The sequence below is a fragment of the Squalius cephalus genome, assembly GCF_949319135.1.
Source record: "Squalius cephalus genome assembly, chromosome: 2".
Taxonomy (NCBI): domain Eukaryota; kingdom Metazoa; phylum Chordata; class Actinopteri; order Cypriniformes; family Leuciscidae; genus Squalius; species Squalius cephalus.
Window position 1 is genome coordinate 2,811,889 of NC_137123.1, and position 26,424 is coordinate 2,838,312.

The 26,424-nt window shown below is 40.6% G+C and overlaps 3 protein-coding genes across 7 annotated transcripts in view; 2 read left to right on the forward strand and 1 right to left on the reverse strand.

The window, feature by feature from the left end:
• Positions 1-3,704, forward strand: part of sh2d3a (SH2 domain containing 3A) — a 22,999-nt gene extending 19,295 nt beyond the window's left edge. For 2 of the 4 annotated variants that reach the window (XM_079864342.1, XM_079864345.1), the window contains 2 exons: positions 772-1,588; positions 3,238-3,702. In XM_079864342.1, coding sequence (XP_079720468.1) covers positions 772-947 — 176 coding nt within the window. In that variant the 3' untranslated portion in view covers positions 948-1,588; positions 3,238-3,702. Of the gene's footprint in view, positions 1-771; positions 1,618-3,237 lie in introns of all 4 variants that reach the window. The other 2 variants (XM_079864344.1, XM_079864343.1) reach the window with 2 other exon arrangements.
• Positions 3,534-21,979, reverse strand: trip10b (thyroid hormone receptor interactor 10b). Its single transcript, XM_079864359.1, has 15 exons — positions 21,513-21,979; positions 20,067-20,182; positions 19,337-19,390; positions 16,585-16,732; positions 16,414-16,476; positions 15,655-15,759; positions 15,440-15,568; positions 15,215-15,361; positions 14,133-14,288; positions 12,464-12,487; positions 11,839-11,948; positions 10,960-11,092; positions 10,713-10,762; positions 10,442-10,572; positions 3,534-4,876 (listed from the first exon to the last, which is right to left on the reverse strand). Exons 1-15 carry the CDS (start codon positions 21,534-21,536, stop codon positions 4,734-4,736), a joined length of 1,533 nt encoding a protein of 510 aa, XP_079720485.1. The 5' UTR covers positions 21,537-21,979; the 3' UTR covers positions 3,534-4,733.
• A 210-nt stretch (positions 21,980-22,189) lies between these two features.
• LOC307154443 (apoptosis-associated speck-like protein containing a CARD) lies at positions 22,190-26,360 on the forward strand. 2 transcript variants are annotated; one of them, XM_079864392.1, is made up of 4 exons: positions 22,190-22,255; positions 23,894-24,166; positions 24,364-24,424; positions 25,244-26,360. In XM_079864392.1, exons 2-4 carry the CDS (start codon positions 23,911-23,913, stop codon positions 25,539-25,541), a joined length of 615 nt encoding a protein of 204 aa, XP_079720518.1. In that variant the 5' UTR covers positions 22,190-22,255; positions 23,894-23,910; the 3' UTR covers positions 25,542-26,360. The 2 variants fall into 2 exon arrangements, with proteins under 2 accessions (XP_079720518.1, XP_079720517.1); XM_079864391.1 differs by having other exon boundaries at positions 22,210-22,283; positions 25,244-26,355.
• The last annotated feature ends 64 nt before the right edge of the window (positions 26,361-26,424 follow it).

Here is a 26,424-nt window from a genome sequence, read left to right on the forward strand (position 1 = left end):
CGGCCTGCTGTCAGGTACACACACACACACACACACTACACGCTAGTGACTGCACACGCCATGCTCACGGCCTGCTGTCAGGTACACACACACACACACACACACACTACACGCTAGTGACTGCACACGCCACGCTCACAGCCTGCTGTCAGGTACACACACACACACACACACACACTACACGCTAGTGACTGCACACGCCACGCTCACAGCCTGCTGTCAGGTACACACACACACACACACACACACACACACACACACACACTAAACGCTAGTGACTGCACACGCCACGCTCACGGCCTGCTGTCAGGTACACACACACACACACACACACACACACACTAAACGCTAGTGACTGCACACGCCACGCTCACAGCCTGCTGTCAGGTACACACACACACACACACTACACGCTAGTGACGTGAGTGCATAGTTTATAATGGCTATTATTGTTCAATAAATAATATTTTATAATGTTGGCGTATCGAGAAAAGGTCTGACGGAGGTTTATCATACGGACTGCAATGTTAGCTTTGCGTGGAAAAATTGCATTTGTGCTTAAAAAAAAAAAGAAAAATTCATATTGTATTTAAATAACTCAAGCCGACCTCTCTGCTAAATATGGCCGTTTTCCAGGCCTTACATTTCAAAAAAAGTCGTAGCAACATTGAAAAGAAGTCTCTAAACTTGGCAGCACAGGATAAACACACATGCACATGTGATAGATTGTGGCGATCTGATTGGACGGCTGACCTGTCTCTCTTCCTCCAGGCGGATGGGAGCCGATCCCGGAGCTCCTGGAGGTGTTTCAGACGGAGTTCTCCCTGCGCCTCTTCTGGGGTCAAACGGGTGCGCATGCCGAGCACAAGGAGCGCTGCGCCAAGTTTGACCGCATCCTCACGGTCCTGTCCAACAAACTGGAGCCCGACGCGGGATCTGAGGTCTGAGACGCTCGAGGGCCCGAGGAACGGCTTCCAGTTTACACAAAAATCATCATCCACTCGCCCTTAAAGGTGCAGTGTGTAAGTTTAGCAGCATCTAGTGGAGAGGCTGTGAACTGCAGCCAACAGAAGTTATGGTGGCCGACAGGAAGTGATGTCGTCGTCTGAGACAGCAGAAAGTAGCCAGTTAAACAATGAGGTTTCTTTACAAAGATTAATGAAGAAATTAGGTTTACTTAATTGTTCAGATGTTATTGCGAATATTATTGATACTTGTTCATCATTGTGTCAGTGTTTTATTCGCTAACTTTAGTTCGCTTCATATCACGAAGAACAACATAGTGACGAAACATGTGGATGTAAGCGGACCCGCGGTGTGTGTAGAGAGAAATGCTCATTCTAAGCTAATAAACACACAACGGTTCATTAAATAAGGTCTTTATACAGCACTGAAAACATAGTTATGAATATGATATTGCATTTCTGTCAACAGATCCTCCTAAATATTACACACTGCACCTTTAAGTTGTTCCAAACCTGTATGAATAATGTTTTTCTACTGAACACAAAAGAAGATATTTTGAAGAATGTGGGTGAACAAACGGTTGATGGATCCCATAGTATGGGGGAAAATACCATGGAAGTCCGTGCTTGCTAGGGCTGGGTGATTTAAATCGCGATATTGTTATGCGCATCTCGTCAGTAAAGCCGGTTCCTTGATTAGTAGTAAATCACCTTCACCTGCTTTCAGATGAAGCGGCATTTAGGGCTGAGGAGATAATTACGTGATTAATTTAGTGATGATTGAGCATTATTGAAGACACCTGATGTTAACAAGCAGAATCACTGAAGGAGAAAATCACAAAAAAAATAATAACTTCAGGACTAGGGTTGGGCGATTTAAATCGCTATATTGTTATGCGCATCTCATCAGTAAAGCCGGTTCCTTGATTAGTAGTAAATCACCTTCACCTGCTTTCAGATGCAGCGGCATTTACTACAAAGAGCCGTAGTTAACTGACAAGCTGAGCCATATCGCATTAATATCGCGGACGTATGCCAGCGATATTTAATGCGATATGGCTCAGCTTGTCAGTTAACTACGGCTCTTTGTACACAGCAAAAACTCCAGTGTTAAATTAACACTCCTGGGAGTGTATAAGTCCACGTGTTGAAGTTAATGAGATAATTAAGTGATTAATTGAGTGATGATTGAACATTATTGAAGACACCTGATGTTAACAAGCAGAATCACTCAAGGAGAAAATCACAAATTGTAAGTTACCGTTATGGTGATGGATGTTTGCTTTAGTTGGACTCTTGAGCCTCATATTATTAACTTTAGATTTTGTTTGGCTGCTGTATCTGAGTTGTAACTGCCAGATGAACAAAGAAAAAAAGTGATCTGATGGTGTTATACTATGACAATCATCATTTGAACTTTATGTTTTTGATTTATGTTTACAGCATAACTGTGATTCTGCATAAATATCCAGAATTTTAGATATAATATAAAGGATTTCTTAAAAGTTGTTTAAAAAAAAAAAAACATTCTTTTAGGCACACACAGATGTCAAGATTCAGTCTATGCATCTCAACAATGGTGACGAGCAGAATATTCAATTAGGAAAAGTAAATTACATAGACAATTCAGATCATAATTTATTCATACCGCAATGCATGATGGGAGCCATTAATGAGTTGTGATTGGTGGCAGCCACTGCAACATGCTTTATTATTGTCACCATTGTTGAGATTCACAGGCAGATTATTGATGTCTGTGTTTCTAAATAAATTCATTTGAAAGTGTTTTGATCAGAACAATGTTTATTAAATATTTTGGATTATAAGAAAAATGCTGATAATCATATGCTGTAGATTCACAGAGCTGCTGCTAACAAGGTAAACCAAACTATCTCAATAAGTTTCATTTTTCAGATCACAGCATGATTATATCAAAACATAACCAACACTATCAGATCACACTTTTCTTTGTTCATTTGACTGTTATAAATCAATAACAACAGACAAACAAAACTTAAAGTGAACGTATAAGGGTCAAGAGCCCAACTAAAGAAAACACCCATCACCATAACGCTGGCTTACAATTTGTGATTTTCTCCTTCAGTGATTCTGCTTGTTAACATCAGGTGTCTTCAATAATGCTCAATCATCACTCAATCACTAAATTATCTCATTAACTTCTCTAACTTCTTAATTTAACACTGGAGTTTTTGCTGTGTAGTAAATGCCGCTCCATCTGAAAGCAGGTGATGGCAATTTACTACTAATCAAGGAACCGGCTTTACTGACGAGATGCGCATAACAATCTCACGATATAGGCTATATCGCCCAGCCCTAGTGCTTGGTTTCCGATATTCTTCAAAATGTTTGGGTGAACTATCTCTTCAATATCCCTGTCATTTATTAAATATTCAGATAACAATAAATGTTAAAAAAGACAAGAAGACTAAAGCACAATCAGATGATTAAGGACTTTCAGACATCATGTGACTTTTCCCAAATAGGTATTCGTCTTTTTTAAAAGTCGTTGTTGTAACATTGAAAATATTGCAGATTTCAGCTTTGTTTACACATTTTATTGTGATGCATTTGAGACCTGGATGATAATGATGTTTCAAAACTGTGATTTTGTCCATGCTTGAGTGAATTATGCCAAATATGCCCTATTTCAGAGGCAGTTTATATGGAAAGAATATATTTTAGTTTCTTAATGAATTAAAATGGAAATTTGTACATCGAACGGAGTCTGCTTTAGTTTAATATCAACATGAAACAGGATTCACAACCCTTTACTTTCATATTATAGTTGGGGTAAGAACAGTAGTCCACAAAAGGGACTGAGTAAAAGTCAAAACTGGAAAAGAAAATTGCTTTAGTTAACATTTTGATGTATTCTTCAAATTAATATGCACTAGTGAATTCACACTACACCCTAGGGAATGTATTAAAGTTAATTTAGTTTATGTTGATAAAATGATAATATTGCTGTGATGTGTTGCCAGCAGGGGGAGACACACACACACACACACCTGCACAAATGTACAACACAGAACTCAACGAGCTTACCGTCATTTTGATCTTATGTCTTAACACACTCACAAAAGTACCAACAACACCATGGTAGTACCATGTTTTAAAACATTTCTGAGTTTGAATTTAAAGTCTAATTGTTAAATACCAATTGGGCCCATTCACATAATCAATGATTGATATAAAAAAAAAAACTTTTAGTAATTGCTCTAAATGCCCATTCTTAATAAGGATGATAACTAACAAGTTTTAAAAATCATTCTCAGTGTTAAAGAATAGCAGAGTCCACAACTGTAACGACAACGACACAGAGGAACTATAACGATTTTTACAGCTGATGAACGTTAAAAACATCGACGGCCAATCACAATCCATCCTGCTTTACAGCCTGAGCATTTAAAGAGACAGAACACGCAAACAACTTTTTCATAGTAGACAAATCTCCATAAACCAAAGTTACTGAAACTGAACTCTCTTTATATGGTTATTGTATAACATACAGAAGCAGAGTCGAACGTTTGGACGCACATGACTGTATTTATATTAAAACAAAGTGGCATGAAGGCTTCTGCTCACATGACTGCAATAATCAACAAACACAACAGGAAAACACAATGAACATGATCTTTAAAACTACAAATGCACAGAAAATCACCAGCAGAAGCATAAAAGAAAGAAAACCCTCCCCATAATAGCATAAGACAGGAGTGTGTGGAGTGAGCGGGTCACATGACGTGATCAGATGATCTGGATGTATGAGGCCGGCACGTATCCCACATCTCCACTGGCTCTCTGAACTCTGACCCATCCGTCGCCCTGATCCTCATCCATCAGACTCAGCTGCTCGCCCGCCTGCATGCACACGGCTCCCTCGCTGCTGCCTGCACACACACACACACACACACACACACTCAGGCAGAGGCTCATGGGAAGACACGCAGGAGTGCAACAACGGCTCTCAAAATCAAAAGTCGTCATGGTTGGATACAATTTTATAGTGTTGATTGGAAAAATACAACAAATATATTTATTGTGTTCCCGGTTTCCCCAACAGTGAATCACAAACAACAGCGTTTCTACGAAAGAGGAAGGAAACATTAGTCAGAGGACAGAAGGATGTCAGATCTGCAGCTGTATTAGAAACACACACTAGCTTTCTGTGGTTTTAGGCCAAGGTAAGAAAGAACACACAATATTTAGTGTTATAAATGTAAGAAAAAAAGTATCATGCTTTTGTAAATCATAATTATGACCAATTATTACATCAAGTCATATTCAAGAGATGAAAAGTCGAAATTACGACTTAAAATGACATAAGACATAAGTTGAAATTATGATTTAGTTTACAGTAACTACATAACTAAATCATATTTAGTTAGCCTGACTACGTCAGACTTCTTACTTCCGCTCAATTTCAGTTCGCTCCTGTACTCAGTCTGAGATAGCAGCCTATCTCCCAGTTTTCCTCCGGCCTGAAAACAGCCGGCCAATCAGCGAACGGGCTGAGAGCCGTGACGACGTAGACGCTGATTGTACCATGGATGCGTAGATTTACTTCACATAATCTGCAAAAGTCGTTCACAGCCATGTTCACTCCGGTATTTCGCTCGATGGTTTTGTTTTCGCATCATACATGTGTTTACAGTGGAAGTTCGATGCGGCTGAGCATGCGCATAACACACGTCTTAACCAAACGTTATGTGATTGGCTTACGGGTAACCAGTGATTTTAAACTTCAGACAAGCGCCCCAGAAAGATGAAGTCGGAATGATGACATTATTATTAGATGTAAACTAAAACAAATTAACTTTAAACTACAATTACGACAAATTCGAAATTGACATACTAAGTCATATTTATGAGATGAACTGTGGAAGTGTGATGAAGAACAGAAGAGGAAAGGTGGAAGCGTGATGAAGAACAGAAGAGGAAAGGTGGAAGCGTGATGAAGAACAGAAGAGGAAAGGTGGAAGTGTGATGAAGAACAGAAGAGGAAAGGTGGAAGTGTGCTGAAGAACAGAAGAGGAAAGGTGGAAGTGTGATGAAGAACAGAAGAGGAAAGGTGGAGTGTGATGAAGAACAGAAGAGGAAAGGTGGAAGTGTGATGAAGAACAGAAGAGGAAAGGTGGAAGTGTGATGAAGAACAGAAGAGGAAAGGTGGAAGTGTGATGAAGAACAGAAGAGGAAAGGTGGAAGTGTGATGAAGAACAGAAGAGGAAAGGTGGAGTGTGATGAAGAACAGAAGAGGAAAGGTGGAAGCGTGATGAAGAACAGAAGAGGAAAGGTGGAAGCGTGATGAAGAACAGAAGAGGAAAGGTGGAAGTGTGATGAAGAACAGAAGAGGAAAGGTGGAAGCGTGATGAAGAACAGAAGAGGAAAGGTGGAAGCGTGATGAAGAACAGAAGAGGAAAGGTGGAAGCGTGATGAAGAACAGAAGAGGAAAGGTGGAAGTGTGATGAAGAACAGAAGAGGAAAGGTGGAAGCGTGATGAAGAACAGAAGAGGAAAGGTGGAAGCGTGATGAAGAACAGAAGAGGAAAGGTGGAAGTGTGCTGAAGAACAGAAGAGGAAAGGTGGAAGTGTGCTGAAGAACAGAAGAGGAAAGGTGGAAGTGTGATGAAGAACAGAAGAGGAAAGGTGGAAGTGTGCTGAAGAACAGAAGAGGAAAGGTGGAAGTGTGATGAAGAACAGAAGAGGAAAGGTGGAAGTGTGATGAAGAACAGAAGAGGAAAGGTGGAAGTGTGATGAAGAACAGAAGAGGAAAGGTGGAAGCGTGATGAAGAACAGAAGAGGAAAGGTGGAAGCGTGATGAAGAACAGAAGAGGAAAGGTGGAAGTGTGATGAAGAACAGAAGAGGAAAGGTGGAAGTGTGCTGAAGAACAGAAGAGGAAAGGTGGAAGCGTGATGAAGAACAGAAGAGGAAAGGTGGAAGCGTGATGAAGAACAGAAGAGGAAAGGTGGAAGCGTGATGAAGAACAGAAGAGGAAAGGTGGAAGTGTGATGAAGAACAGAAGAGGAAAGGTGGAAGCGTGATGAAGAACAGAAGAGGAAAGGTGGAAGCGTGATGAAGAACAGAAGAGGAAAGGTGGAAGCGTGATGAAGAACAGAAGAGGAAAGGTGGAAGTGTGCTGAAGAACAGAAGAGGAAAGGTGGAAGCGTGCTGAAGAACAGAAGAGGAAAGGTGGAGTGTGATGAAGAACAGAAGAGGAAAGGTGGAAGTGTGATGAAGAACAGAAGAGGAAAGGTGGAAGTGTGATGAAGAACAGAAGAGGAAAGGTGGAGTGTGATGAAGAACAGAAGAGGAAAGGTGGAAGCGTGATGAAGAACAGAAGAGGAAAGGTGGAAGCGTGATGAAGAACAGAAGAGGAAAGGTGGAAGCGTGCTGAAGAACAGAAGAGGAAAGGTGGAAGTGTGATGAAGAACAGAAGAGGAAAGGTGGAAGTGTGATGAAGAACAGAAGAGGAAAGGTGGAGTGTGATGAAGAACAGAAGAGGAAAGGTGGAAGTGTGATGAAGAACAGAAGAGGAAAGGTGGAAGTGTGCTGAAGAACAGAAGAGGAAAGGTGGAAGTGTGATGAAGAACAGAAGAGGAAAGGTGGAAGTGTGATGAAGAACAGAAGAGGAAAGGTGGAAGTGTGATGAAGAACAGAAGAGGAAAGGTGGAGTGTGATGAAGAACAGAAGAGGAAAGGTGGAAGCGTGATGAAGAACAGAAGAGGAAAGGTGGAAGCGTGCTGAAGAACAGAAGAGGAAAGGTGGAAGCGTGATGAAGAACAGAAGAGGAAAGGTGGAAGCGTGATGAAGAACAGAAGAGGAAAGGTGGAAGTGTGATGAAGAACAGAAGAGGAAAGGTGGAAGTGTGATGAAGAACAGAAGAGGAAAGGTGGAAGTGTGATGAAGAACAGAAGAGGAAAGGTGGAAGTGTGATGAAGAACAGAAGAGGAAAGGTGGAAGTGTGATGAAGAACAGAAGAGGAAAGGAGGAAGCGTGATGAAGAACAGAAGAGGAAAGGTGGAAGTGTGATGAAGAACAGAAGAGGAAAGGTGGAAGTGTGCTGAAGAACAGAAGAGGAAAGGTGGAAGTGTGATGAAGAACAGAAGAGGAAAGGTGGAAGTGTGATGAAGAACAGAAGAGGAAAGGTGGAAGTGTGATGAAGAACAGAAGAGGAAAGGTGGAAGTGTGATGAAGAACAGAAGAGGAAAGGTGGAAGTGTGATGAAGAACAGAAGAGGAAAGGTGGAAGTGTGCTGAAGAACAGAAGAGGAAAGGTGGAAGTGTGATGAAGAACAGAAGAGGAAAGGTGGAAGTGTGATGAAGAACAGAAGAGGAAAGGTGGAAGCGTGCTGAAGAACAGAAGAGGAAAGGTGGAAGTGTGATGAAGAACAGAAGAGGAAAGGTGGAAGTGTGCTGAAGAACAGAAGAGGAAAGGTGGAAGTGTGATGAAGAACAGAAGAGGAAAGGTGGAAGCGTGATGAAGAACAGAAGAGGAAAGGTGGAAGCGTGATGAAGAACAGAAGAGGAAAGGTGGAAGTGTGATGAAGAACAGAAGAGGAAAGGTGGAAGTGTGCTGAAGAACAGAAGAGGAAAGGTGGAAGTGTGATGAAGAACAGAAGAGGAAAGGTGGAAGTGTGCTGAAGAACAGAAGAGGAAAGGTGGAAGTGTGATGAAGAACAGAAGAGGAAAGGTGGAAGCGTGATGAAGAACAGAAGAGGAAAGGTGGAAGTGTGATGAAGAACAGAAGAGGAAAGGTGGAAGTGTGATGAAGAACAGAAGAGGAAAGGTGGAAGTGTGATGAAGAACAGAAGAGGAAAGGTGGAAGTGTGATGAAGAACAGAAGAGGAAAGGTGGAAGTGTGATGAAGAACAGAAGAGGAAAGGAGGAAAGGTGGAAGTGTGATGAAGAACAGAAGAGGAAAGGTGGAAGTGTGATGAAGAACAGAAGAGGAAAGGAGGAAAGGTGGAAGTGTGATGAAGAACAGAAGAGGAAAGGTGGAAGCGTGCTGAAGAACAGAAGAGGAAAGGAGGAAAGGTGGAAGTGTGATGAAGAACAGAAGAGGAAAGGTGGAAGCGTGATGAAGAACAGAAGAGGAAAGGTGGAAGTGTGCTGAAGAACAGAAGAGGAAAGGTGGAAGCGTGATGAAGAACAGAAGAGGAAAGGTGGAAGCGTGATGAAGAACAGAAGAGGAAAGGTGGAAGTGTGATGAAGAACAGAAGAGGAAAGGTGGAAGTGTGATGAAGAACAGAAGAGGAAAGGTGGAAGTGTGCTGAAGAACAGAAGAGGAAAGGTGGAAGTGTGATGAAGAACAGAAGAGGAAAGGTGGAAGTGTGCTGAAGAACAGAAGAGGAAAGGTGGAAGTGTGCTGAAGAACAGAAGAGGAAAGGTGGAAGCGTGATGAAGAACAGAAGAGGAAAGGTGGAAGTGTGATGAAGAACAGAAGAGGAAAGGTGGAAGCGTGATGAAGAACAGAAGAGGAAAGGTGGAAGTGTGATGAAGAACAGAAGAGGAAAGGTGGAAGCGTGCTGAAGAACAGAAGAGGAAAGGTGGAAGTGTGCTGAAGAACAGAAGAGGAAAGGTGGAAGTGTGATGAAGAACAGAAGAGGAAAGGTGGAAGTGTGATGAAGAACAGAAGAGGAAAGGTGGAAGTGTGATGAAGAACAGAAGAGGAAAGGTGGAAGCGTGATGAAGAACAGAAGAGGAAAGGTGGAAGTGTGATGAAGAACAGAAGAGGAAAGGTGGAAGCGTGATGAAGAACAGAAGAGGAAAGGTGGAAGTGTGCTGAAGAACAGAAGAGGAAAGGTGGAAGCGTGATGAAGAACAGAAGAGGAAAGGTGGAAGCGTGATGAAGAACAGAAGAGGAAAGGTGGAAGTGTGATGAAGAACAGAAGAGGAAAGGTGGAAGTGTGATGAAGAACAGAAGAGGAAAGGTGGAAGCGTGATGAAGAACAGAAGAGGAAAGGTGGAAGCGTGATGAAGAACAGAAGAGGAAAGGTGGAAGTGTGATGAAGAACAGAAGAGGAAAGGTGGAAGTGTGATGAAGAACAGAAGAGGAAAGGTGGAAGTGTGATGAAGAACAGAAGAGGAAAGGTGGAAGTGTGATGAAGAACAGAAGAGGAAAGGTGGAAGCGTGATGAAGAACAGAAGAGGAAAGGTGGAAGTGTGATGAAGAACAGAAGAGGAAAGGTGGAAGTGTGCTGAAGAACAGAAGAGGAAAGGTGGAAGTGTGATGAAGAACAGAAGAGGAAAGGTGGAAGTGTGATGAAGAACAGAAGAGGAAAGGTGGAAGCGTGATGAAGAACAGAAGAGGAAAGGTGGAAGTGTGATGAAGAACAGAAGAGGAAAGGTGGAAGCGTGATGAAGAACAGAAGAGGAAAGGTGGAAGTGTGATGAAGAACAGAAGAGGAAAGGTGGAAGTGTGCTGAAGAACAGAAGAGGAAAGGGAAGGAAACTCACCGTCGAAGTCGTAGAGCGCCGTACACTGGCCGACGGGGAAGTCCACCTCAAACTCCTCATCCAGACCACACTCGTAGATGTTCTCTGACGGAGACGTGCTGGACTCACTCAGCACAGTGATGTACTCCGCACTACACACACACACACACACACACACACACACACACACACACACTGATGAGTCAAAACTACAAACACACACGCTGACCAGTCAAAACTACAAACACACACACACACACACACACACACACACACACACACAGGGACTAACCTGGGGGGTGAGAACTGCAGTGTCCCTCCGCCGGCTTCAGTCAGCTGACCCTGAGGAACACACACGTGTTTATAAACGAGTGTGTGAGTCGAGTACAGCACAGCTGCACAGACTTAAATATCAGACCAATTCAGCTTTAAAAACACAAGAGTGTCGTTATTCAGCTCTGATAGTGTTCGTGCAGTCAGATCAATAATATTACTCTGTGTGTGTGTGTGTGTGTGTGTGTGTGTGTGTGTGTGTGTACCTGGTATTTGCTGATCTCTCCTCTGAGTCTGGCGATGTTATGAGCAGTTTGTATGATCTGAGGCTGAAGGCTGGACGGATCGCCGAGCTGCGAGTTCTGCTCATAAACACCCTTCATCTTCATCAGAGCCTCGCTGACGGACACACACACACACAGTGTTAAAGCGGATCAGATAGATCATGTAGTTACAGTCATCAGTTAATGTAGCTGGGTTTACATGAATCCAAGCTCAAAAACACTTTCATTTTCTCATAATAATCGTTACATCATCAGCTCTTCTCCACATGAACAACACGAACCAAACTCCTCCAGTCTCAGATACACTACAGTGTTTGAGGGCGGGGCTAAGAGACGCTGCTCAGCCAATCAAGACCAGAGACTGTCATTATGCAAATTAGTCTCAGACCTACAGCAGGAAGTGAGACTGAATTACTAACGACTCGATTCAGTTCAGAATCACTTCTTACTTTTGGGGAACAATAACTCCATTTATCTGCACTTTGACCTTTAAAACTTTGCAGATATGAAAGTAATATTCAAAAAAGCATAATGGGGCACTTTAATAAAAGTTTTTGCTGGGAGTTTGGATGTTATTAAAGTTTAACTCACACTCACAGAGATGCTAGGACAGTAAAATCAGACGGACTGATGCGGATATAAGCGCATACAACGAAAGAAATGATAAAACAGGAGAGGAGTTTATGCGTTTCCCGTAGACATCTTGTGAAAACTGGGGTTTATAATGTTTTATTCAACATCACAACTAGTGTTTTGGCACTACTAGATATTTTTTTTCAACACTCATCTCATAAACACGTCTTTCTTGCGTCGCCGGGTCATCGTCTCGAATGTGAACGTGTGAAAGTAAATGATTTCAACCTCTGCTCCGTCTCTTTCTGCATCTCTTTCTGCAAGTCGTCCATCTTCTCCTGCAGACGCCTGCGCCTCTGATCTGGAGGAAGACGAGACAAGTCCCCCAGCGAAGGCGGCTACACACACACACACACACACACACACACACACACACACCATATTCAGCACATTAAACATTCTTATAATGTATTTTTAACATAGGTTAATCTTACATAAACCCATCCCACACACAGCATAAAGCAATCAGTCCAGCCAAACTGTCAATCATCCTGAATAATGAAAATAATAAATAAATAAACAGCCATCAACAATCATAAGATGTTGTGGCAATAAAAAACGGTCATAATTGCGTGGTTTATTTGTGTCCATAAGCACACAAGAAGTTCTCAAGAATAATTTTTGCCCAATTCACAACAAGATTTTGTTCATAACTTTGTTCTAATGTTGGAACTAATGATTATATTTTCAATATTTTCGATGCAACTTAAAGTGCCATCAAATGTCACGTTTAGTCAGCGTGTGAATAATGCTGAAATCACATCAAACTACAGAACAAGACGAGCCTTCACTGGAGCTCAATCACTTTATATGAGTGTAACAGTCATGCAGGGAATGAAGCTGCTCACCGTACCGTGTTTTTATCAGGAGACGTCACCTGGAAATATAAACACACCAACAAACGTTATTCATGTGTACGGACAAACCAAACTTTATTCAGACTCCTTCAACATTTCTCACATTATCACAGTTTATTCGCTATAGTTTAGAGAATGGTGATGAAATATGAGCAGAACTCAGTTGATATTTGACTGGTTTTGTCCGTCCTTCTGTTAGACTGTCTCACACATGAATTATGTTGAATATCTGTCAGCTGTTAAATTTAACTACACAATTAGATAATACCAGTTTAGCTCAACCAATCACCAAGCAATGCTTCATTGTGTTCAGTGTGTGTGTGAAAAGAGCATTAGCAATTAAAGACAACACACTTCAGCAAAACATGATCAGCTCAAAGTGTCCCAATCACTTTTGGTCCCAAATGATTATAAATGTCACTGGTAGTCGCTGTATGAAGAATATTTGGGTGTAATATGTCACAGTTGCTCTCCTCACTTACAGAAATGAACTATAGTGTCCTGCACACACTAGTAAAACAATACCAAAAACTATATCTGGTGTCTGAATCATTTTTGGTTTGATGTGTATATATATATAGCTATATGTGTGTGTGTATGTGTGTGTGTGTGTGTGTGTGTGTGTGTGTAGGTGTAGATCTGTACCTGTTTCTTCTTGAACAGTTGTTTGATGCGCACCTTCGGCAGGTGTGTGTGTGTGTGTGTGTGTGTGTGTGTGTGTGTGTGTGTGTAGATCTGTACCTGTTTCTTCTTGAACAGTTGTTTGATGCGCACCTTCGGCAGGTGTGTGTGTGTGTGTGTGTGTGTGTGTGTGTGTGTATAGATCTGTACCTGTTTCTTCTTGAACAGTTGTTTGATGCGCACCTTCGGCAGGTGTGTGTGTGTGTGTGTGTGTGTGTGTGTGTGTATAGATCTGTACCTGTTTCTTCTTGAACAGTTGTTTGATGCGCACCTTCGGCAGGTGTGTGTGTGTGTGTGTGTGTGTGTGTGTGTGTGTGTGTGTGTGTGTGTGTGTAGATCTGTACCTGTTTCTTCTTGAACAGTTGTTTGATGCGCACCTTCGGCAGGTGTGTGTGTGTGTGTGTGTGTGTGTGTGTGTGTGTGTGTGTGTGTGTGTGTGTGTGTGTGTGTGTATAGATCTGTACCTGTTTCTTCTTGAACAGTTGTTTGATGCGCACCTTCGGCAGGTGTGTGTGTGTGTGTGTGTGTGTGTGTGTGTGTGTGTGTGTGTGTGTGTAGATCTGTACCTGTTTCTTCTTGAACAGTTGTTTGATGCGCACCTTCGGCAGGTGTGTGTGTGTGTGTGTGTGTGTGTGTGTGTGTGTGTGTGTGTGTGTGTGTGTGTGTGTGTGTGTGTGTGTGTGTGTGGGTGTAGATCTGTACCTGTTTCTTCTTGAACAGTTGTTTGATGCGCACCTTCGGCAGGTGTGTGTGTGTGTGTGTGTGTGTGTGTGTGTGTGTGTGTGTGTGTGTGTGTGTGTGTGTGTGTGTGTGTGTGTGTGTGTGTGTGTGTGTGTGTGTGGGTGTAGATCTGTACCTGTTTCTTCTTGAACAGTTGTTTGATGCGCACCTTCGGCAGGTGTGTGTGTGTGTGTGTGTGTGTGTGTGTGTGTGTGTGTGTGTGTGTGTGTGTGTGTGTGTGTGTGTGTGTGTGTAGATCTGTACCTGTTTCTTCTTGAACAGTTGTTTGATGCGCACCTTCGGCAGGTGTGGTGTGTTGTCAGACGCCACAGGTTTGATTCCCTGACTGTAATCCTCAAACTCCACGTCAGCAGGGGGCGCTGCGCCAGACCTGTGCTGCTCGATGAGCACCAGTGTCTCCTACACACAAACACACACACACACTCAGAATCTTGGAGTTTCAGGATATTTTCCTTTTTTTAAAGCAACATTTTACTATAGGTTTCAGCTGCATCAGAAACATCTCACAGACAGATTGAGTCGTGGAGTTCCTACGTTTGGTCACTTCGTACCGCACATGAATGGACAATCACACATTAGTTCTCTTCAGTGTCTCAGAGATCGGAAGGAAACTGGTTTCTCATGAGAAAAAGAGTCCAGTAATCTCACACGTGTCTCATATAGTTTCACAAGAGTGACCTGACTGAAAGCTTCAGTGATTATGAAAGAAGTGCTGCTCTTTACTTGCTTTCTGTGTAATCCAGTCACAATCTGAAGAAAGGTTTTTGTTTTTCATGAGACTTTGTGAGTTCCTACTTTTTTCCAGAGATTAGGCAGTGGAAATGGCCAATTAGAAAACAAGTGCTCCTCCGCCACCATCTACTGGTTATAGTCTTTTTATTTATTTTATTTTATTAAAGTGTTTGTTTGTTATGCGAGTGTGTGTGTGTGTGTGTGTGTGATTAGTGTGTGAGTGAGTGAGTGAGAGTGCGTGTGTGTGTATGAGAGTGAGGGTGTGTGTGAGTGAGTGAGTGAGTGAGTGAGAGAGAGAGAGAGTGTGTGTGTGTGTGTGTGTGTGTGTGAGTGAGTGAGTGAGTGAGTGAGTGAGTGAGTGTGTGAGTGAGTGAGTGAGTGAGTGAGTGAGTGAGTGAGTGAGTGAGTGAGTGAGTGAGAGAGAGAGAGTGTGTGTGTGTGTGTGTGTGTGTGTGAGTGAGTGAGTGAGTGAGTGAGTGTGTGAGTGTGAGTGAGTGAGTGAGTGAGTGAGTGAGTGAGAGAGAGAGAGAGAGAGAGAGAGAGAGAGAGTGTGTGTGTGTGTGTGTGTGAGAGAGTGGTGTGTGTGAACACACTTGTTTCTCATCGATGTTCCTCCCGGTGCTGCTGATCGTGTCCAAGCACTTGTTGATGTTGGGCAGGAGCTTCTTCTCGGTCTCGGAGAACTGCACGTAGCCGTCGGCCAGCAGCCGGATGCGCCGCTCCTCCAGGTCCTGCAGCTTCTGTCAACGACACACACACACGAGGTGTTCAATACTCCGCTCGGGACGATGCTCTCGATCAGACGAATGCCGACGCACCTTAAACACGGAGGGGATCTCGGAGTGGTAGAGGCTGCTCTGCTCCTTGTTGTATCTCTGGAGTTGTGAAGCGTATTCGTTCTTACTCTCGTCCGCGATGTGGACACGACTGTGTGCGTGCAATTTGGCCTAAAACACACACACACACACACACGTGATGCATCATCAAACCCAGAGCACCGGTCGTATGAAGTGTGTGTGAGGTTTGCATGTACCTTGTCCACGTCTGCTTTAGTGGAGTTGGTGTCCTGCTGCACTCTCTCTGTTTGCTGATTGGCCTTCTCTGCTTCTCTCCACTCCTTCTCGAAACGCTTCTTACTCTGGTCAGAGAAATCAGTCAATCAGTGTTCATGTGTTTGTGTACGGAGGCGGCTTTACAGTTATCATCATTAAAGAAAATTTGAATTAAATCATTTTTCTTAAATGAAACAACCTTAAACTAAAATTAAATACATTTACATGACCAAAACAAAGTAGAATAAAATAAAAATGTGCACAGATTAGTTTTCGGTATGTCAGCATTCATTTCAAATCTTTTTTGTGTCCTTTTGTTTTTTTATTGTTTTTTTTATAGTCAAGTATATTTGTATAGCGCTTTTCACAATACAGAAATTATAAGAAATTATAGTTTCTTAAAGTTTTTTTTGTTCGTCAAATCTCTGTCTGAACTATTATTGTTAAAGGAAAGTAAAGACAATTGGCTAAAATTACTAAACAAAACTATTTTCATTACTCAAAAACAAACTAAAATAGACTAAAATTAAAAATATAGCTGCAAGCAACGACGATGGGCCCAAGCCCTGGTGGCTTTAGGGAAACTGTGCATTTAAATGCGTCAATAATCTGCGCATCTCACACACACTCGCTCTCTATTTTACACACACTCGCTCGCACACTCACTTGCTCGCTCGCACACTCACTCGCTCGCTCACACAACCACTTGCTCACTCACTTGCTCACACACATTTACTCACAATCTCCAGCTGTTTGAAGGTGATCTCCAGGTTCTGCTGAGCCTTCTTAACTTCACACAGATGCTACAACAGAGGAAACGAGGTTCACACTCAGGAGGATCATGACAGGGAACAGCTGTTCTGCATCTGTGTGCAGTGTGTGTGTGAGATGTGTGTTTCAGGTCTGCTCACGTTCTTGCGCTCGAGCCGCAGCTCCTGCAGGTTTTTGCTGAGCTCCACGCAGATGGTGAGCGTCATGCTCTCGGACAGCTGGTCTCTGTGCGCCGCATACTCGTTCAGCTCGTTCAGCACGTCCTGAAACGCCTGCTGACTGCTCAACCTGCGCACACACCGTCAAAAACACGCGTTTACACTAGCAATGGCAAATGAAAATTAGAATTTCGAATATTTGTCAAATTTTTGGCAAAAAACGACACATTCGAATGCAAAAACAGGGCATTACAGTTTTTTGTGTCGTGAGGCGCGCGAGACATGATGCTGGCGTAACTTGCGCGGTTTGTTTTTGTTAGCTTATCCAGTATCTGCGATGTTAATTTGAAAAATGGCAGGAAAAGGCTCCCAGCTGATGAAAACCCTTTGGTGGCCCTTAAGGTTGGTGGCAAAAACCATGCATTGACCAAACCTGCACATCGGTCAGAGCTGTGTGTGTGTTTCATCAGCTGGAAACACCGACAAACAGAAGCTCGCTCAGATCAAGCTGAGCGTCAGGTGTTTTTGATGAAAGATATGTGGATGTAGTGAGTAGAAGTGGAGAGTTTCTGAATGGCGTTTTGTTTATTGTGTGTTCATGTAGTTCATTACGCTGTGTGTTGAAGCGTGTTTTCTCAGGTTACTGATGCACGAACACAGATTTATGCACTAGTGTAACCTGTCTTTCCTTGCATGCACATTAAGGAAATTATATTTTATTTAAGAACAATTGTTTCAAAAGTTAATGCACTTTAAAAAGTGAATGTCATTTCATTTCAATAAAAGATGCGATGCTTGATTTGGTTTTTATTATATATATATATATATATATATATATATATATATATATATATATATATATATATATATATATATATATACACACACACACTCACCTAAAGGATTATTAGGAACACCATACTAATACTGTGTTTGACCCCCTTTCGCCTTCAGAACTGCCTTAATTGTACGTGGCATTGATTCAACAAGGTGCTGAAAGCATTCTTTAGAAATGTTGGCCCATATTGATAGGATAGCATCTTGCAGTTGATGGAGATTTGTGGGATGCACATCCAGGGCACGAAGCTCCCGTTCCACCACATCCCAAAGATGCTCTATTGGGTTGAGATCTGGAGACTGTGGGGGCCATTTTAGTACAGTGAACTCATTGTCATGTTCAAGAAACCAATTTGAAGTGATTCGAGCTTTGTGACGGTGCATTATCCTGCTGGAAGTAGCCATCAGAGGATGGGTACATGGTGGTCATAAAGGGATGGACATGGTCAGAAACAATGCTCAGGTAGGCCGTGGTATTTAAACGATGCCCAATTGGCACTAAGGGGCCTAAAGTGTGCCAAGAAAACATCCCCCACACCATTACACCACCACCACCAGCCTGCACAGTGGTAACAAGGCATGATGGATCCATGTTCTCATTCTGTTTACGCCAAATTCTGACTCTACCATCTGAATGTCTCAACAGAAATCGAGACTCATCAGACCAGGCAACATTTTTCCAGTCTTCAACTGTCCAATTTTGGTGAGCTCGTGCAAATTGTAGCCTCTTTTTCCTATTTGTAGTGGAGATGAGTGGTACCCGGTGGGGTCTTCTGCTGTTGTAGCCCATCCGCCTCAATGTGGCTTGTGGCTTCACAAATGCTTTGCTGCATACCTCGGTTGTAACGAGTGGTTATTTCAGTCAAAGTTGCTCTTCTATCAGCTTGAATCAGTCGGCCCATTCTCCTCTGACCTCTAGCATCAACAAGGCATTTTCGCCCACAGGACTGCCGCATACTGGATGTTTTTCCCTTTTCACACCATTCTTTGTAAACCCTAGAAATGGTTGTGCGTGAAAATCCCAGTAACTGAGCAGATTGTGAAATACTCAGACCGGCCCGTCTGGCACCAACAACCATGCCACACTCAAAATTGCTTAAATCACCTTTCTTTCCCATTCTGACATTCAGTTTGGAGTTCAGGAGATTGTCTTGACCAGGACCACACCCCTAAATGCATTGAAGCAACTGCCATGTGATTGGTTGATTAGATACTTGCATTAATGAGAAATTGAACAGGTGTTCCTAATAATCCTTTAGGTGAGTATATATATATATATATATATATATATATATATATATATATATATATATGAAGACTTCAGATGCAAAAGCCTCTAAGTGCCATCTGAAATTTTCTTTTAAATGATCATTTTTTTCAAGCTCGTATATTTAAGTTCAGTAATTTCACTTAAATGACAATTAATAGGTAATTTTCATTGCCATTTAAGTGAAATTACTGAACTTAAATATATGAGCTTGATAAAAATGATCATTTTAGAAGAAAATTTCAGATGGCACTTAGAGGCTTTTGCATCTGAAGTCTTCATAGCTTGCGCCCTCTTGATGGCATAGGAGACAATACAGTATGTTTTTCCTCTAATATTAAGTATTGCCTTTAGAATTCGAATATAATTCGAATTTTGCTAAATAAATTCGATAAATAGCTATAAATAAATAGCTTTTCAGCCATTTTGACAGCCCTACTGTATTTACAGTCACGCTTTCATAATCGAAGAGACTTGCACTGCATTCAAGATACGCATTTTATCAGTGCATGCATTCTCAGGGAATCGAACCCGTGATCTCGGCGTTGCTAGCGCTGTGATCTACTGTTCGACTCAGAGGAATGCTGATCATCAATGATTAATGGAGCGATCGAGAGACGGTTGACTCACTTTGTGTCCTGATCTTCTTTGATGCCTCGTCTGGAATATTTCTTACAGAGATTCCTTCAGGGGAACACACACAAAAACAGGTTACACCACCAGGGGCCTTCAAGAACACAAGATAACTTTACATTGTTAACACACATGGAATAATTATCATAATAATAACTTTGCTGACAGGGTTTCCAAACACTGCCGCCACCCTTATATGTAAAAAATACTAAATGCTTTCTGTTGATTTAACAAAAGAAATGATGCAGAAACGAGTTTTAAAGGGCTTGAGGTGATGATGTTGTTCAACCTGTGTGAACTAATTAATATTCATGAGCCAATGCTCGCTATATAAGGGATAAAAGTTTACGGAAAACAGTGTACACAAATAAAAATAGATTAAACTAAATAAATATTTTGATAAATTGATTAAAATAAATCACAAATATTTAATAAATAAATAAAATTGATATAAATAATGCATCTGATATCACAGTTAAAAGCTACATAAATGAACTTAATAGAAACTAAATATTTTCCAAATAATACTACACAAATTCATAATAATATTATATATATATATATATATAAATTGGGTCTTTATTCATGAAAATATATAACTGCGTTTAAAATGTGAACTCCTCTCTCAGGAGGATGATGATGATTGGGGGTTTGATGATGGTCTGAGCCGCTGGAAACCCCTGATCTACAGCGTACACACACACACACACACACAACGCAGTCTTGCCTGAGCAGTTTGGCGTAAGTCTGCTCAACCTCGGCTCTCTCTTTGACAAACTTCACGTATCGGTCCAGCAGATCCAGTCCGCTCTGAGTGTGTCGTTCAATCACGTCATGCTGGTCCTGCAAACACACACCATACACACCACAGTGGCCTGGATTAACAGTGCATTGTTATTTGTCACTGGTGTGTAGGCTAGTCTGGTCTCAGAATAGGTGTGGTACATTGATGTGTGTGTGTGTGTGTGTGTGTGTGTGTGTGTGTGTGTGTGTGTGTGTGTCTTTCTCCCACGTGCACACCCTCAAACTAGCTAGACTGGTCAATCTGCTTCATGCTAGTTTTGAAAGGACGACCTGATGAGTCACATGACACATTTGGCTTCAAGCCAAACTTCTATCGTTTTATTTAGCTAATTATGAATATTACAACCCCTACTTCTACCCCATATGAAAACACAGTATTAGATTACTTTATTATTAACATATCTTATTTTAAAATAATAATAATAATATTGGGTGTAGCTAACTTATATTTGAAGCCAAAATGGTTAAGTAGGTATATCACACACACACACACACACCACTGTATCTTTATACTAAGTTAAGCTCTTAATTAGATTTCATCAGACTCGTGCTGTTTAACAGGAAGGTGTTGGTCTACTTTCTTTTGGTCCTGAACTCATTTCTAATCAATCAGTGTGTGATCACTTGTGCTGTTCTGAGATGATCAGACACCTAAACCAGTTTAACCTGTAGGGAGTTAGTTTTAACCCAGTTAAACCACAGACAGTGAAAGGGAATCACAGTCAAGCTGTCACGTGACTTACAGAACACATAATACAAGTAAACATTTAAATAAATAAGTGTTGAGACAAGTTTTAACTCCTTTACGTGCGTTTAACATGTGAAGTGGAGCAGGGTATCTACTTTAAAACCGTTTTATAGAACCCAAATTAATTTGCATGAGGAAAACATCTAATTCAACAAATAAAAGCGTTCACATTTGAAGCGTTCCTGCACTGTTTTCCAGTGTGTTGCGTTCTGTGTGTTTTTAACGCTGGAACATCATGTTGGGAATTGGTTTCATTCAGAACATCGTACTTTCTGTGTCACAATGGTTGAATTTAGCCTACATAGATTATCAACATAAAAACCGGCGACATTTTTATTTCAAATAAACTATTTGATGCGTTCACATGTCTACCGTTTTTGAACCCAAGAACGAGCTCCATGTCGTTATAGATACCTTTATATTAAGATTGTCAGTGATTATAGACACGTAAACTACTTTTTTACAATCGTGAAAAAGTTAATCATTACTGCCTTTACATGTTAAAGATGTCAGCATAATGAAACCCAAAGGACAGGTGTCTGGAAATGCGCAGGTGGATCAGTGAACGCTTAACCGTGTATTTCTCTTCGCTGTCAGTGATTAAAGGCAGAATGAACTTACCCACAGATCTGATCCCCAATCCATGATCTTAGATCAGAAACACTGCAGTCTGAGACACGAAACTCCTACAGGAAGTGTGTTTTAACTCAAAATCCTTTGAATATGAGGTAGTCCCGTGTATTGTTGATCACGAGACCTATATTCCCATGAAACACGGTTAACTCTCGTTTCCCCAGGTAAAGCGCTCCTTCAGTGAAGAGGAGAGTAGTGTGGTTTCTCTCAGTGATCTGTGGCGAGTGAGTTTCACTTCATGACACCTGAGTGAGTGTGTGTGAGTTCACAGGTGTGTGTGTGATTGTGCTTCTGAATCACTGCTCGCTTTCAGTCGGTGGACATTTGACAAATAACACCGTTTATAACTCAGTTAAGAAATAAAAATAAAACACTAGTAAAATGGAAGAACTTTAAGATCCGAGGTGATGAAAGTGGCGATATTGAATCAAGTTTGTGACACACTGACATCTACTGGATTACAAATATCCAAACAAACGACTAATGAACCTGATTCGAGGAGGGCGAACGGGGAACCAATCACAGTCAGTTGGTGACGGAACGGTCCAATCACAGTCAGTTGGTGACAAAATGGACCAATCACAGTCAGTTGGTGACGGAATGGACCAATCACAGGTTTTTTCTCCCGTCAGGATTTATTTGAACAGAATATGTTTTTTTCAAGCAGAGAATTGAAAACGAAATTGAAATCTAGAAAGCTCTATTGTTGATGACAAGACGCCATTTCACCGGTACAGACAAAAGTTTTTAACATCTGTGGTAATTTATCTGTTCAGTATTGGTATTCTTATAACTTGTATAACAAATATTAATGTTTCGACATATATTTGATCTATTTTAACAAAAGAGTGGACAAGACCATTTGCAACTTTAATGTTTCTGGCTTCCGGTGTCATTACTGTACCTGTACAAACACGGTCTGTTATGCTGCTTTATTGCTACATTTTTATTGTTATCATGTAATTATAATTTCATTATTATAAACACACTGGTTTGTAGCACAATCTTGTTCATTTTTCTTTAACCTTTTACTGCACTTACTTACCTATTGAATTAATGAATCGAAAGTCTTTCACGTTCAAATAAAATATAGCTTACTTCCGCGTTGCGAAGTAAGGTGGAGAGCTAGTAAATCATAATTATACATAAGGGACGTATAGAAACTTAAGAAATGTAAAGTTGTGGTACAGTGTCAGTGATACAAGTTACAAAATTGTTCATATTAATGCATACATTTAATCTTATTTAATCCTCCATAGGAAGGTTTATGCTCGGATTATTTCTATTGATTAAACAATAGGCCGACATGGTTTGTATTATTTTGATAACTGACCACTTAAACTACATTAGTCAACATTTGAAGTGGATCGAAACCTTTCATCAAAGTTATACATGAATTTCGAGCAATAGCCTAACTTATCTGTTCTTGTCTTAGGACAGTGCTGAAGTGCCAACTAGTCTCTCCCTATGGAGGATCCCTTACCACTCTACAGATAAAGCGTTGTCGGGAAAACTCAATTCACGTAGGCTATCTACCCCGAATTGATAAAATAAAATAAAATTCTGTATCAAAATGATAAGGAAACACCAGTAATTTGTTTAGGCTTGGTTTGTAGGGAATTCCACACCTGCGTACATGTATATATTCAAACGCACATAACTATAGAACCAATTCTTAATGCGCATGTGAACGCCATCAGCGTTTCTCACAGGTTCGCGTTTAAAGTCTGTGTAGAGAGAATGGTGTCGTCTTGGTGGCCCCTAACTTAATAACAAATGATCGTTGCGACGGAAGCGAATCAATGAACAATAACTTTAGCTGGAAAATAACTTTAAGAACAGCTAAGCCAAAACAATCTTACCTTAAATTATATGTTTATCTCTGTAAAGCTGCTTTGAAACAATCTACATTGTTAAAAGCGCTATATAAATGAAGATGACTTGACAGCTTTGATTAACTGTTTTGATCCACTTCAAATGTGGACTATAGGCTATATGGGACGCGTTTGAGGCGAGTAAATATAATGAGGCCCTTCATTTGTGTGTCACTGATGCGAGTGGAGGTGAATAGACCAGAAGTCCAGGAGAGATATTGTGTGTGTGTGTGTGACACTTATATCTACATAGTTAGTTTATAAATACTTTGATGAATAATACAGGACATATTTCAGGATGAGCTGCTGTAATGGGACATGTGCTTCTGCTGTTTGACCAGAAGATGGCAGTAAATGAAACCTGTTGGACAGTAAAAACCTAATTCATTTTTAATTGAAGGGATCGCGGCTTAAAGCTCCATTTGAGCATTGCTTTAGTTTCGTGATCCATGTGTTTAGAGTGTAATTTGTATTTTTCTCTTTGTCCTGCTGAAGTGAATCTGTGAAGGAACATGGCGTCTGTTGAGGAGCTGCTCGTGAACTCACTGAGGGAACTAGTAGAAGCTGAACTAAAGACGTTTAAGTGGCACTTGAAGAATCATGAAGGCATTCCCAGGTCTGTAATGGAGAACGCAGATATCTTAGACACAGTGGACAAGATGGTGGCATGTTTTGGACAAGAAGGAGCTGTAGAGAACACAGTGAAGATCCTGAGGAAGATGAACCAGAATAATCTGGCTGAACAGCTAGAGAGCCAACACAAGAAAGGTAATCTCACACACACACTTTCACTCACACACTTTCACTCACACAAATGCACTTACACACTCACTCACACAAATACACTCACTCACTCACTCACTCACACTCACACAACTCAAACACATGCACACAATCTCACACTCACACACACTCAACAACACATTCACTCTATGCTGAATTTAATATTGATTATTTCTTTACAGTGTCTCTGTGTGACATTAAAAAGAGTCCTGAGAGAAACAACAGTGACACACACACAACCGGGTGAGTCTGACTAATAGTTCAATATTCTCTTCACAACAAAAAAACATCCAAGATAATATGATATCATTGTCTTGATACTTGCAATTTTACTAAACAAATTATCCCACTTTCTGTAAACGTAGTCATTTCATGTTTTTTCCACCTTTAAAACACTGATTTATACTGAACAAAATTATAAACGCAACACTTTTGTTTTTGCCCCCATTTTTCATGAACTGAACTCAAAGATCTTAGACTTTTTCTATGTACACAAAAGGCCTATTTCTCTCAAATGTTGTTCACAAATCTGTCTAAATCTGTGTTAGTGAGCACTTCTCCTTTGCCGAGATAATCCATCCACCTCACAGGTGTGGGGTATCAAGATGCTGATGAGACAGCATGATTATTGCACAGGTGTGCCTTAGGGCTGGCCACAATAAAAGGCCACTCTAAAATGTGCAGTTTTATCACACAGCACAATTGCCTTTTGTGTACATAGAAAAAGTCTTAGATCTTTGAGTTCAGCTTATGAAAAATGTGGGCAAAAACAAAAGTGTTGCATTTATAATTTTGTTAAGTGTATAATACATGTGAGGAATACTTTAGCTAATTGATAGAGAATATAGCTTTCATGTAGACAAGAAAACAGAAAAATATATACTGTCACGCCTGCCAATGGTGAGTGTTTTAATAAAAATGTCAGGCCATGTATTTTTCCTGCCTGTCATGAAATGCTTATATTTGCTTATTTTTCAGTTGCATCATATACTTGCTAGTATCAGTCTTAACTTTGTAGCCTGTTTGTCTCACTCTTTCATTCTGCTTCTCTCTGTGCTACAGGTTCTCTGAGAAACATCTGGAGAAAGACGAGCCGCGTCTGAATACTGATGCAGATAAAGCAAGATATTTCAATAGCCATTGGTCAGATCTCATTCAGGGGGTTACAAATGGCCAGATCATTGCAGATAAACTGTGTCAGCAAGAACTACTACATGATGAACAATATTCAGAAATCACACAGAGTTCAACCAGTCAGGATAAAATGAGAAAGATCTGTAACATTATACGCAAACACAAAGATCCTGTGAAGGCTAAATTCATCACGATTCTTCAGGAAGAAAAGCTTTACCACTTTTGAACACTGGTCAGCTCAAGCTGCATGTGTTTAAAACTGCTGAACATAAACTGAAGACTTTTCTAGTGATGATTCAGGAAAAATATTGCTTTAACCAAATATATATAGCAGCTTTTACAATCTTCCAAAATATTAATTCATACTAATATTACAAATAAATCTACTAAATGTATGCGTTTTTTTACTAACCAAATGACTTTTTAAATCTTCATTAAATTCCATCATTGAAAACATTGTCTGTATGCTGATTTTATTATGAAAATTCATGACTGTTTTAATCTCAAGAAATGACATGTATAGTGTGTTATTCATTCACCCATAGTGACAGTGACTACAGTTGATATCAAAGATGGCAAAATATCTTTTTATTTTATATTCCACAGAAGAAAGAAAGTCATACAGGTTTGAAACATCATGAGGGGGTGTAAATGATGACAGATGTTAATTTTAAATGAACTGTCCCTTTAACATGCGTGTTGCGCTATTCGAGAATGTGATGATGACGTGCCCACTAGATGTTCAGTAAACACTGACACGTGTCTCCATCCTCTTTTTTTTATTGTTTTTTGATCTAACTAACTTTGGTAGTATACAATATAGTATACAGAAATTACATATTAATAAATAAAAAAATGTCAGTGTACAAATTTATTGATCAAAAAACTGTATATTCATAAAGTATTTCGTATTCACAACGTTCTCCGGGCTGGTGCAATGATCCTTGGTCTCCTGAAGAAAATGAGTAACATTTGGCTTGAATCCTGACCATTTCTTGTATATATATGACATTTTCCCAAAATAAAAAAAGTTGTAATATATGTTAAATTATTATTATTATTACTTTCATTGGAATAATAGTCTACATACATATATCAAAATTATTTAA

Excerpts from the sequence above, each read along its gene's own strand:
- trip10b (XM_079864359.1), bottom strand. The coding sequence starts at position 21,536 with ATGGATTGGGGATCAGATCTGTGG. Across the intron at positions 15,760-16,413 it reads CCTTCAAACAGCTGGAGATT|AGTAAGAAGCGTTTCGAGAA; the intron begins GTGAGTAAATGT and ends TTCTCTGACCAG. Across the intron at positions 14,289-15,214 it reads GGAACATCGATGAGAAACAA|GAGACACTGGTGCTCATCGA; the intron begins GTGTGTTCACAC and ends GTTTGTGTGTAG.
- LOC307154443 (XM_079864392.1), top strand. The coding sequence starts at position 23,911 with ATGGCGTCTGTTGAGGAGCTGCTCGTGAACTCACTGAGGGAACTAGTA. Across the intron at positions 24,167-24,363 it reads AGAGAGCCAACACAAGAAAG|TGTCTCTGTGTGACATTAAA; the intron begins GTAATCTCACAC and ends ATTTCTTTACAG. Across the intron at positions 24,425-25,243 it reads AGTGACACACACACAACCGG|GTTCTCTGAGAAACATCTGG; the intron begins GTGAGTCTGACT and ends TCTGTGCTACAG.